The 13,806-nt window shown below is 40.3% G+C and overlaps 1 protein-coding gene across 3 annotated transcripts in view; it reads right to left on the reverse strand.

The window, feature by feature from the left end:
- pkp4 (plakophilin 4) overlaps nucleotides 1-13,806 on the reverse strand; it is a 218,474-nt gene that overhangs the window by 154,779 nt on the left and 49,889 nt on the right. Inside the window, exon 2 of one of the 3 annotated variants that reach the window (XM_068035282.1) lies at nucleotides 12,189-12,301. The exons of 1 other annotated variant lie outside the window; for it this stretch is intronic. In XM_068035282.1, coding sequence (XP_067891383.1) covers nucleotides 12,189-12,301 — 113 coding nt within the window. Of the gene's footprint in view, nucleotides 1-12,188; nucleotides 12,302-13,806 lie in introns of those variants that run through there. One more of the 3 variants, XM_068035284.1, reaches the window with a different exon arrangement.

A 13,806-nucleotide genomic window follows, 5' to 3' on the forward strand; every position in this document is an offset into this window, starting at 1 on the left:
CCAATTCTGGGCACCACACTGCAAGATGTGAAGGCATTGGAGAGTGCAGAAAAGATTAGAGAACGGATTAAGGGATGATGAATTTCTGTTATGAAGACAGATTGGAGAAGTTGGGACTGTTTTTCTTGGAGGAGAGAAGGCTGAGAGGAGATTTGATAGAGGTATTCAAAATCATGAGGGGTCAGGACAGGATAGGGAGAAACTGTCCCCGCTCAAGAAAGGATAGAGATCAAGAGGACACAGATTGAAAGTAATTGGCAAAAGCAGCAAAAAAGCGACGAGAAAAAACTTTCACGGAAGCACAGTGGTTAGCACTGCAGGCTCACAGCTCCAGCGACCCGGGTTCAATTCTGGGTACTGCCTGTGTGGAGTTTGCAAGTTCTCCCTGTGTCTGCGTGGGTTTCCTCCGGGTGCTCCGGTTTCCTCCCACATGCCAAAGACTTGCAGGTTGATAGGTTAATTGGCCTTTATAAATTGCCCCTAGTATAGGTAGGTGGTAGGGGAATATAGGGACAGGTGGGGATGTGGTAGGAATATGGGATTAGTGTAGGATTAGTATAAATGGGTGGTTGATGGTCGGCACAGACTTGGTGGGCCGAAGGGCTGTATCTGTAAATAAATAAATAAAGTTGTTAAGGTCTGGAAGAAGACATGGTGTAGGGGCTAACATATTAGCATGGATAAAGGACTGGTTAGCCAATAGGAAGCAGAGAGTAGGGATAAATGGGTCTTTTTTAGGTTAGCAAGCTGTAACTAGTGGAGTGCCATAGGGATCGGTACCGGGGCCTCAACTATTTACAATTTATATTAACGACTTGGATGAATGGACAGAATGCATGGTAGCTAAATGTGCCGATGACATCAAGATAGGAAGGAAAGTAAGAGGCGGCAAAGATCTGCAAAAGTACATAGGTAGGTTAAGTGAATGGGCAAAAATTTGGCAGATGGAGTATAATGTGGGAAAAATTGAACTTGTACACTTTGGCAGAAAAAATAGAAAAGCTACGTACTATTTAAATGGAGAGAGATTGCAGAACCCGGTGGCACAGAGGGATCTGGGTGTCCTGGTACAAGAATCACAGAAGGTTCGTATGCAAATACAGCAAGTGATGAGGAAGGGAAATGGAATGTTAGCATTTATTGCAAGGGGAATGGAGTATAAAAGTAGGGAAGTTTTACTGCAGTTGTACAGGACCTTGCTTAGACCACATCTGCAATACAGTGTACAATTCTGGTCTCCTTATTTGAAAAGGGATATAATTATGTCAAGTGAACCTTCTCTGAACTGCTAACTCTGGGGACGAAGGGCTTATCGTGAAATGTTGAACAGGTTGGGTCTATGCCCATTGAAGTTTAGAAGAATGAGGGGTGATCTTATTTTAAACATACAAGATCCTGAGGGAACTTGATAGAGCAGATACCAGGAGGCTGTTTCCTCTGGAGACTAGAACTGGGCAACACAATTTAATAAAGTCGTCTCCCTTTCAAGGAGATGAGGAGGAGGAAGTTTTTGTCTCAAATGTTCTTTCGTCTGTGGAAGTCTCTTCCCCAGAAAGCAATGGAGGCTGGGTCATTGAAGTTTTTCAAGGCTGAATTAAATAGTTTATTGATAGACTAGGGAGTCAAGGGTTCTGGGCAGCAGACAGGAAAATGGAGTTGAGACTGCAACCAGATCAGCCATGATCTTATGGAATGGCAGAGCAGGCTTGAAGGGCTGAATGGCCTACTCCTGCTCCTATGTTCTGTGGAAAACACTGCGAGAGTGGCAGAGATAGGTTCAATCGAGGCATTCAGAACAGGAATTAGATGGTTATCTGAAAAGGAAGAATGTGCAGTGTTACAAGGCGGCAGGGAATGGTAGTAGGTCAAGTTGTCATTTGGATGGCCGATGTAGACACAATGGGCTGAATGGCCTATGTAGTTACAATTCTGAGATTGTGAATAGTACAGCATAGGAGGCCATTTGGCCCATCTCATCTGCACCAGCTCTTTCAAAGAATTTGTTATACACAATCCCCTGCTCTTTCCCTGTATCACAGTAATTTTTCCTCCAAGTACTTTAATCAATTCCATTTTTTGGACAAATAGTTCATGAAAGAAAAGTTTAACAGGTGAGATAATTACTTCATGCAAGAGACTCCATTTTGAAGGTTTATACATGAATGACTTGGACCTGGGGATATAGGGCACAATTTCAAAATTTGCAGGTGACAAAACCTGGAAGCGGATGAATTAGTGAGGAGGATAGTGACAGACTTTAGGAGGACATAGATGGGCTGGTGAAATAGCAAACACATGGCTGATGAAATTCAAAAAACGCCAAAAAAAAAAATTGGTAGGAACAAGGAGCTACAATACATTGTAAATGGCACAATTTCAAAATGGAGAAAGAAACCAGAGAGTGTTAGTGAACCAATGTTTGCAGGTGCTAGGACAGATTAATAAAGCACATTGTATCTTGAGGCAGAGAATAAAAATCCAGGAAGTTATGCTATGTCTAAATAAAACTAGTTCAGCCCCAGCAGAGTACTCTCTCCAATTATGGGCACCACACTTCAGGACATGAAGGCTTTGGAGAGGGCAAAAGAGTTTTACTATAACTTTTCCAGGGATGCGGGGTTGCGGTTACAGTTATGTCAATAGACTGGAGAAGCTGGGGTTATTCTCCTTACAGCAGAGGGCATTAAGATTTGATAGATGTTTAAAATCAAGAAAATTTAGCTGGGGTAAATAAAGCCAAAGAGACCTTTGGTCCCAAAAGGGCAAGGTGGAAAGAAGTTATATCAGTAACTGGAAAACAGGACATGTGGATTGTTGCTTTGGCAGAATTAATGATAGGGACCCCAAATGATGACGAAGTGAATGAAGAAACCTAAAGGGGAATGGTGCAGTAAGGGAGGAAAGTCTTCAGGACTGACATCTCACAAAGGGGGACAGGAACAGGCCAGCAAGAGGAAGGGACGGCTGGGTCTCTCATGGCAGTGAAATATCTACTTGCAGTAGACAGTGAAGTGGTTTAGAGTCGCATGCACAATATTAACCGGTCCTGCCACCTACAAACATGGATGACCTATACAAGAGTATGAAAACCTCATTGGAGTGACTAACAGGAGTCCAGACCAGACAGTCGAAACCGTCCAGGTAACCAGTAGTTAGTTGCAATCACTTCCCGTGGGGTTTTAGATCTGCTCCCACATATTCAGGTCCCAGAGTGTCTTTATAATATCGTTCGTTATGCAGAAGTGTTTCCTTTTCTTGCGGTTTGGGGCCTCATGGTTGCATTGTGTAGGGAATCTGATTAGATGAGATCGCCAATGCTCAGTTTGAGAACATGAAGTTTCCAATGCATATGAAGTAATTTTTATTTGAGATATGAAAACTAGGTATGACACGAAAAAAAACTGTCCAGACATTTGCAACCATGATTCAACACCCTTAATGCATATTAGTGCACCTTAAATTTCATGCACTGACAATTAATGCGGCCGTTACTAATTTTATCAAAGAGTTTAGATTAATATATTTTTGAAAACCCTTTAATACAGCAAATTTACCACCTTGTAAACTTGAGAAAATATTTATAAAAATTTCTTCAGATTTTTACACTCAAGTCAATACTGCATTTAAGACACAGAACAGATGCCTAGAACCAGAAAAGGATCAAGCTTACAACATGGGCATGGTTAATCATCACCATTCCTCACTAAGGCAGAAAGTGATGGGTGTGTTACTGCTGCTCAATACAGTGGCTTAATCAGCTCCATCTCAGCCCCAAAGTTGGTTATTTATAGGAAATGGACAGACAAGTCAAAAGGTGAATTGAGATATCCTGGAGTGCATGAAGCTCAGCAGCACTGAGCAAAAAAGGATCCTGTACAGTGAGGTGGAAAAAGGGTAGACCAGTTAATCAATGGTTAAACATGAGAAAAAACCTGTGTACTAACACAAGTAGTAAAGTGGGGAAAAAAATGGCAGATGAAATTACAGTATGGCATTCAAGAAATCCAGTGGCACATGCACTACATTAATGGTGTTGAAACAGAAGATGAAACTGAAAGATAAAGTAATTTTTTTTTTTAAGACTAGATGTGTCCAACTACTGTTTGGCAGTAAAGCTTAAAAAAAAAGTGCTCAGCTATGGAGCCAAAACAGAATACAAGTCAGAAGATCAAACTATACAGTACTTGTCATACCAGAGTACGATGCCCAATTCTGGACAAGACACAAGGTAGATATTCTCACACTAAAAGCGATGCAGAGAAGAACACAGCAAATCCATAATGTCAAGCATCTCAGTAATGAGGCAAGACAAGAGAAATTTGGGCTTCTTGAGTTTTAAAAAGGAAGAATCTGAAAGGTGATCTTCGAGATGCACAATTTAGTAAACAGTGTGGAAATGGTCAAGCTATAAAATTACTTTAAAGGACAAGGGCGCAAACGACAAATTTAGGATTGAAACAGGAAATTCCTTTTTACTCTGACCAGCAATTGGAACAGTTTCCTGGACAGAGTAGGAGGCAAAAACCAAGGAATCTTTTACAAAACAATTGGATGCTACAATTGATGGGTCAGGGTACAGGGGACCTTTAGGCCAATGGCTTTCCTCATCTTTAATTATCATGATTTGTTCAAAAGATCTAACAACTAACAGGCAGTGATTATGAGCAGTGTGGATAACCTGAAGGAAAAATGGCAACAGTGTAAACTTGGCAAAAGACAGGCTATTTGTGTCATTGAATTAGGTGATAGAACTTCTCACTTTTCTTTTAGCCTTAATAGTCATTAGCATACAAATTCTTTTTCCAACAAGGCTAGTTGCAGTTGAGCATGAAGGACTACCACCAACTTACTTGCAGCACAAAAGTTTGCAATAAATTGATTTCCGAGAGGATTAAAAGTCCATTTGCTACACTACATAATCTCGCCTTCCCCAACCTGAACTGGGGAGAGCATTGATGAAATGTGGTCGAATGCAAACTGATTAAAACCAGGAATAGAATTCTGAAAACAAAGTAAAATGTAGCATACAAAAGCAAATTTAAAGATTTATATATTAAGTTCTTTGGTATTAAATGCATCCTCCTATAAATGCTGTCCATGAAAAGTGCAACTGTATCAATGCTAATCAGTATATAATTTTTGCCCCAAATAAAATCTACTGCAAGGCTGTTACTTTAATGGTCTGCACATTTGAAATGCACAGGTTTAGAAAGTACAACCCTTGAAACCCAAGTGTAATTTATTTTTAATCTTGTTTTAAAGTCCTTTTTTAATACTTTATAGATACTCCTTTAAATATCTAGCATTTTAAATCGTATAACAAATAACGTCCTTGCAGGAACATTAATGTGGTTGGGAAGGGTTTAAACTAAACTTGCAGGGGGATGGGTACCAGCATACAGAAGTAGGAAGGAGGAATAAAGGTGCATGTGAGTATGTCGGGGAGTACTAGAAAAGGGGGTTGTTCCATATTAGATAGCTGACTGAGAAGGACTACAAGGAATGCAAAGAGAGGATTACAATGCATTCACCGAGTGTGGTGAATAAGGTTGGTGAGCTACAAGCACAAACAGCTATATGAAAATATGATGTAATGGCAAGAACTGGGCAATTATACAGGGATATAAAAAGTGTTCAGAAAAGATAGAGAAGGGAAAGAGAGAGGTGGGGTGGCAATACTGATTAGGGAAGACATTGTAGTGTTGGAAAGAGGGGGTGTGCAGGAGGTGGAAAGGACAGAATCCATTTAGAGTCGAGAAGCAAAAAGGGTACAATCATACTGGGGGCTATTCTATAGGCCTCCAGCAAGTGTGAGCGCGCACGCGCAAGCAAAATAGAGGAGCAAATCTGCAGGGAAATCAGATGTGCAAGAACTGTAGAGTGGTGATATTAGGGGTCTTCAATTACCCAACTAACAATTGGAATAATTTGAGAGTAAAGGAATTTTCAAAAAAAATAAAGTGCTGGAAATACTCAGGCAGCTTCGGTGGAGAGAGAAGCAAAGTTAACATTTCAGGTCTGTGACCTTTCATCAGAACGTGGGCCTAGTGTCCGTCAGGGAAGCACTTAGTTAAGAGCGAACATATAAGGTTTACACTAGCACTGCAGAAAAGCAAGGAACAAAAAGGTAGAACAATCTAGATTGGAAGAGGGCTAATTTCAATGTAATGAAAAGGAATTTAGCCAGAGTAAAATGGAACCAAAGACCAACAGGAAAAGCTGTATTGGAACAATTTGTTATCTTTAAGAAAAGTTTCAGACACAGGCTAGGTACATTCTAACAAGGGCAAAAGGTAAGGAGCCAAAAACAGGGCTCTTTGGATGACAAGGGAGATACAGATTATGAAGGAGCAAAAAAAAAAGCGAGAGGGTGTCTGATGCATGTCAAGGGAATTCAAGCGAGAACCAGGCCATATACAAAAAGTGGAGAGTAGAGGTGCAGAGGAAAATAAGGCTGGTAAAGAGAATACAATGAGTCAACATAAAAGGGAACAGACAAATCTTCTACTGGCATGTAAACGGTAAGCACGTAGTAAAAGGTGGAGTAGTGTTTATTTGGTACAAAAAGGCACAGGGCAAGGCTGAAACAACATTTTGGATCAGTGTTTACTTCTTTTCTTTGGCCTCCTTATCTCGAGAGACAATGGTTAAGCGCCTGGAGGTGGTCAGTGGTTTGTGAAGCAGTGCCTGGAGTGGCTATAAGGGCCAATTCTAGAGTGACAGGCTCTTTCACAGGTGCTGCAGAGAAATTGGTTTGTCGGGGCTGTTACACAGTTGGCTCTCCCCTTGCGCCTCTGTCTTTTTTCCTGCCAACTACTAAGTCTCTTCGACTCGCCACATTTTAGCCCTATCTTTATGGCTGCCCGCCAGCTCTGGCGAACGCTGGCAACTGACTCACGACTTGTGATCAACGTCACAGGATTTCATGTCGCGTTTGCAGACGTCTTTAAAGCGGAGACATGGACGGCCGGTGGGTCGGATACCAGTGGCAAGCTCGCTGTACAATGTGTCTTTGGGGATCCTGCCATCTTCCATGCGGCTCACATGGCCAAGCCATCTCAAGCGCCGCTGACTCAGTAGTGTGTATAAGCTGGGGATGTTGGCCGCCTCGAGGACTTCTGTGTTGGAGATATGGTCCTGCCACCTAATGCCAAGTATTCTCCGGATGCAGCGAAGATGGAATGAATTGAGACGTTGCTCTTGGCTGACATACGTTGTCCAGGCCTCGCTGCCATAGAGCAAGGTACTGAGGACACAGGCCTGATACACTCGGACTTTTGTGTTCCGTGTCAGTGCGCCATTTTCCCACACTCTCTTGGCCAGTCTGGACATAGCAGTGGAAGCCTTTCCCATGCGCTTGTTGATTTCTGCATCTAGAGACAGGTTACTGGTGATAGTTGAGCCTAGGTAGGTGAACTCTTGAACCACTTCCAGAGCGTGGTCACCAATATTGATGGATGGAGCATTTCTGACGTCCTGCCCCATGATGTTCGTTTTCTTGAGGCTGATGGTTAGGCCAAATTCATTGCAGGCAGCAGCAAACCTGTCGATGAGACTCTGCAGGCACTCTTCAGTGTGAGATGTTAAAGCAGCATCGTCAGCAAAGAGGGGTTCCCTGATGAGGACTTCCCGTACTTTGGACTTCGCTCTTAGACGGGCAAGGTTGAACAACCTGCCCCCTGATCTTGTGTGGAGGAAAATTCCTTCTTAGTGTTTACTAAGGAAGAGGAATCCGACAAAATATCAGTATGAGAGCAGAGACAATCGATAGGGTAAAAAGTTGAGATGGGGGTAAGGCTGGCTTTTCTTAAGGTAGCTAAGTTACCTAGTCCTGATGACTTGTACCCCAGATTGCTAAAGGAAGTGGGGATGGATCGTGGAAGGGCTTGCCATAATTCTGCAATCTTCAAGGGATACGGGAGAGGTGCCAGTGGATTGGAGTGTGGCGAATATGACAAGCTTATTCAAGAAAGGATGAAAGGACAGTCCTAGCAACTACAAGCCAGTTAGTTTATTAGTGGCGGGCAAGGTTAAGAAATAATTAGGACAAAAAGGAAAATCAGACACTTGGAGAAGTTTGAACTAATTAAGGATAGCCAGCATGGATTTGTAAAAGGCAGATAATGCTAGACCAAACAAATTGAATTTTTTGCTGAAGTAACAAAGGCGGCTGATGAAGGGAATGTGGTAGATGTTGTCTGTATGGATTTTAAGAAAGTGTTGGATAAGGTGCCACATAAAAGGCTGGTTCGCAAAATTGAGACTCTTGGAATAGGAAACTCTGTGCCCAACTGGATAAAAAATTGGCTTAAGGGCAGAAAACAGCAAGTCATGGTAAATGGTTATTTGTCCAGACTGGAGGATGGTAGACACTAATGTTCCCCAAGGGCCAGTGCCAGGACCACTGCTTTGCTATATACATAAATGACTTGGATCTTAGAATACACAGAGTACAATTTCAGAATTTGCCAATGACACCATACTTGGAATTGTGGCAAACAGTGAAGATGCTATGAACCACCTGCAACAGGACATAGTTAGGCCAGCAGAATGGGCAGACAGTTTGCAGATGGAATTTAATAGAGAAGTTTGGCAGAAGAAATTGGGAGACACAATATATACTTAATGGCACAGTTCTAAGAGCATGTAGGAACAGAGGGACCTGGGGTGCATGTGCATCAATCTTTGAAGGTGGCAGGACATAGAGACAGTTGTTAGCAAAGCATATGGGATCTTGGGCTTCATAAATAGTTGAATTGAGTACAAAAGCAGGGAAGTTATGCTGAACCTGTATAAAGCTCTAGCTTGGCTCCAACTGAGTGCTGTGTCCAGTTCTGGTCACCACACTTTAGGAAGGATGGAAGGGCCCTTGTGAGGGTGCAGGCGCAATTTACCTGAATGGTTCCAGAGATGGGGGATTTTAGTTACAAGTTTAAGTTGGAAAAGCTGGGTTGTGCTCCTTAGAGCAAAAAAAGAGATTGAGGAGAGATTTAATAGAGGCGTACAAAATTATGACAGCATAGATAAGTTAGACAAGGAAAAACTGATCCTATTAATCAGCAAGGACAAGGGGACACATTGAAGGTTTTGGGCAAGAGATGCAGAGGGACTGCGAGGAAGAATTTGTTTTACACCGTGGGTGGTAATGACTTGGAGCTCACTGCCCATAAGGGTGGTGGAAGCACAGGCAATGATTTCAAAAAGAAACTGGGTGGCCATGTGAAGGAAATAAACTTGCAGGGCAAGTGGGACTGAGCCCACCTAAGTGGAACTGACTTGGATTACTCTGGAGAGCTGGCATGGACTCAATGGGCCAAATGGCCTCCTTGTCTGCCATAAATGACTGACAATAAATATGTAATATACATTTCAAAAATTATGACCCATGAGAACCTGAGATATATCATTTTTTCATTTTGTATTTCTACCGTAGCCTAGTTGATGGATTATAAGTGTAATGTCTGAATACGATTATAGAACCGTAGTGACAGCCAGGAGGCGGCCATTTGGCCTTGCACATGCACACCGACTCGCTGCAACAGCAACACAACTAGTCCCACCCCCCTGCCCTTTCCCCATAGCCCTGCAAATTCTAAGTGCTTATCTAATTTCCTTTTGAAAGCCCCAATTGTGTCTGCCTCCACCACTCAGCTAGCGTATTCCAGATCCTAACCATTCCTTGAAAGATAAAAGTACCAGGAAACCAATGATATATTTGCCCAAATTAGGCCACTTGTAAACCGACAATTTTGAGGCATCCTGAATGAGTGTCACACGCAAGTTGAAATATTAAGCTGAAATCCATTTTCTTGTTTTTTGTAAATTATCCCATTCATACCGAGGCCAATTTATTAAACCAGATGTCAAACTAATTGGCCTATTACCCACATCAGCTGTATCCTGAATTAGCTGTCTCCCACTTTTGATTTTATTAAAAAAATCTGATTTAAGGCCATTTGAACAAGTGTGCACTGCAGATCTGTATGCTTTTATTCTATGCGAGAGAGAAATCAGGCAAACAAAGTAAAAGTTTAAAATAGAAGAAATTAAAACTGATGTCAGCAAAAGGATGGATTAGAGCAGGAAATGAAAAGGATAACATTTGCAGCAAGTTTTTTAGTAAAAAGTATAGAGGTTTACTATACAGTAAAAAAAAAAAATTCCCATCAATATTACATACTTGTATCTTATACATCCAGACATACCTTTCAGAATCAGATTTCATGCTGAAAGTTTAAGAGTTAAATTTGAACAGAAAACAAACATTTGCAGAGAACAGTGCAAACTAAGAGGGTCAATAAAGCATATTGGAACATAAAAACATCCAAACCAGAATTATGTAAGGGTATGAATCTTGAACAGGTAATGTTCCCGTGACTAAGAACATACAATGAGCCACAATGCATGCTGCAATCACAGCTTACACTTCAGTGTTTTCCTTTTGGCCAGAAATTGTCCTGGATTCATTTAAGTATTGAAGAAAAATTATACTTCTGGGTGTCAAAAATTTTAATTATGTGGAACATTTGATGTTGGCTTTGTTCATTAAGGGAGAGCAGATATATGACATTTATGAAAAATGAACGATTTTAATTGGTTCCTAAAAATTATTCATGTGGCTGAGCACTTGTAAGCATTCTCTCCGCTTTCATGCCGTTGTTTTAAGCTGGTTGCTGCTAGCTGTAACTTAGGCCTCAGGAAGTACAAGGAATGGAGGTACAAGAGACATTGCTCATGTTGAAGAGCCAGTCCACCAATTTGAGAAAATTTTACTCAATGTGTAACAATTATTTTAAGTGTATAACTGAAAAAAGGTTTGCCACCCTCCACCATTTCATCACAATTTAATACAATCTAGGCCATAGATCATAGTTGTTAGCAATCCTCAGAAAAATTTAAGCTATTGTGTTAAAGTAATCTCATTACGATTCAAATACTAATGACAATAGCTAATATGATTTAACACTCAGTTGATAATAAAACTGTCTTTTAAAAAAAAAATGTTTTATTCACAAGTGCTTTATGCAGCAAAATACAAGAATTCCCACATTTTCCCTCGACACTGGAGAAGGTGGAAACCAGTTGCATCGGAGATAACATACTAGTCTCAAATTATGTAGGATGCTTTTGTAAATTTCAGAATAATTTAACCTACAGAAATAAATGTTAAATATGTAGGCTTGCCATCGAGAATAACTGATTGGGTCTTGGGTTGCTATTGTAAACACCCATTTTTAGTCCAAGTATTTTTGCAATTCAAGAGTCTCAGAAATTATCACAAGATACTCATTCAACAGTTTGTCAGTCATCCTAATTATCAAAACAAAATAAATTCTGTACAAGAGAGAGTACTATGTATAACACTGTACCAGGATACCAGCAATGACTAAGCCAATAGGTTGAGTTGACATGGTTACAAAAAACTGCTGCTGTCTTTTCTCACAATACGCCTATTGTCAATCATATCACATCTTGGAAACACTACTAGCTTCAAGAAGCAGTAGCTGTAAAGACCCATTTGTTTTTATAGCCCTATTATACACTGTACTTTTATTGTTCTGCTCTTAGTTTTTAAAATACAGATTTTAATTGATTTGTTTTTGGATATATTCTGCTTCAGCCCAGCTTTGTGGTTATGATTCTCTTTAGAACAAGGCTGACAGTACCGATAATTTGCCAGTTGACAACTGGCTCAGTTTGGTCTGGGAAACAGAGTACCTGTATGAGCAATTCATTTAGAACGCAAGGACCACATTCAACTATTTGTCCCTTTTCAATACTTTAAATGAGATTTTTAAAAATGCAAAAATCTATTTGAACAAATGTTTCATTGCTTGGGAATCCACAACTTAAAAATCAGCAAATTCATTGTTTAAAAACTCCATCACAACTTAGTGCATGAATTATGGGTTCGCATATGAACATGCAAGGTTCATTTGAATTTTGAAAACCTATTCGGATAGCTCAAAAAATTGATCTTGATGCACAGTACATTATACATTACCACTGGTTGATTCTAAGTGATATTCATGCACTGCATGTTCTTGCACAAAAACAGTACCACAAATTAACTACAATTAGAAAATATTTTATTTCATTTTGAGAGAAACATTTGTCAAGGGAAGAGTGAAGTCAAGGTTGGTATACGCAGTCACCTAATAGCAAAAAATGAAAACGCAGGCCTGTACCTGATACTGGCGACACTTGGCGATTCAGTTCCCAGCTTGCATCTTTCTAGCTGATTTGCAACAATCTGCCGTTCTAACTCAAGCTCTCTTGTAAGCCTTTCAAACTGGAGCTCCTGCAGCAAAAACAGGGCAGTAATGCTAAGGGTTAGCTAACTACTAAACCATTCATGTCCGCTGCATACCAAATGCAGTTTCATTTTACTTTAAATGGCTGCATCCTACTTTTAGATGTAAAAAAACTGTTCACATCTTGCCCCTCCCATTCATGATCAAGAAACATATTCTGTGGCAAAATAAATCTTTCCCCCTTAGATCATTCAGCAGAAACTGTGTGGCCATTTTTAAGTCCATGTCACAATATCTTAGTTTCTTGCGTTCAGAAATTCAGGGACCTTTGCAAAAGGTCTACAGCCATTTACTAACGATCCTGTACACGTACATTTCAGCAATCCTTCCCAGAGTTCCATCAATTACTAGTACTGCAGCATGCAGTATATGACATGGTGGTTTGAGCACAGAACTAGTTCAATCTGCTTTTAACTGAGGGAAAAAGATAATACATCTACCACTGGCAAAAATGTTTCCCCTCAATATTTCCAGCAATTTATTTCATTTACAATGCACAAATTAGCTAACATACCTGTACTTATGTCACTGTGGCACGCGCTGCCCGTTTTTTTTTTAAATTTCTGGCAGAAGAGAATTTTCTCTCAGCTCTATTGGCCAGATTCAGCAGCAGAGCTTTACATCATAATAGCACCCTTCTCCAGCAAAGCTGATCACATGTATGCTGTGCTGGAGAGAGACGAATACAGAGAAAACTCTGCCTTCCCATCTGAAGATGTTAATACAGGGTAACTTAAGCATAAGAAAGCAATGTGCACCGTTGCAGGCCTTTTCAGGAAATCCAGCCACATTTAATTAAAACTAGCTGTTGCCTAGCAATTTAGCACCGCCTACCAACCCTCCTCTTTTTCTGTATAGTTGTTTTCATACATGCTGAATCAAGACATACATTAGCATGCAAAATGCTTTAAGCTCAAATCAATTCAAGGCAATTAAGATTTTAATTCACTGAACATATAATTTTCTTTGCTTTCTACTGCAGATTTAACTCAGTATTGTTAGATCAGTCAGCTCAGGACTATAGAAGCTTTATATACTCACTGGTTAGCACATAATCTGACTAGGTTTCAGTGTCCCCTTAAGGTGAGCTCAATTTCTCAACTTTCAGTGCAAGACGACCATAAAGACAATTTGATTCTGTAAAATACTATGCTTAAAACCTTGATTTGTACAAGATTCAGCCAATTTGGGAGGTTAGGACAATGTACATTTACTCTACATTGGTATACAAATTGCTGTACCTTTCTAATGTACAATGAACTAAGGGTTAAATTCTGTAGCCACATGTTCAAAACTGCTGCTGTGACAAGAAAGCCAACATCTCAGCAAAGTAAAATTTTTATCTATTCAGTAGCTAGATTTAACACTACAAACATAACATTTTGCATTAAAAAGGTTCAGTCATTTGTATATTTACACAATTCTGTCAACTCAAGCTATTCAAATTACAACTAATGTTAGAGAAATGCCAACGACCAGCGACATTTTATTC

This window comes from Heterodontus francisci, chromosome 7, assembly GCF_036365525.1.
Source record: "Heterodontus francisci isolate sHetFra1 chromosome 7, sHetFra1.hap1, whole genome shotgun sequence".
Taxonomy (NCBI): domain Eukaryota; kingdom Metazoa; phylum Chordata; class Chondrichthyes; order Heterodontiformes; family Heterodontidae; genus Heterodontus; species Heterodontus francisci.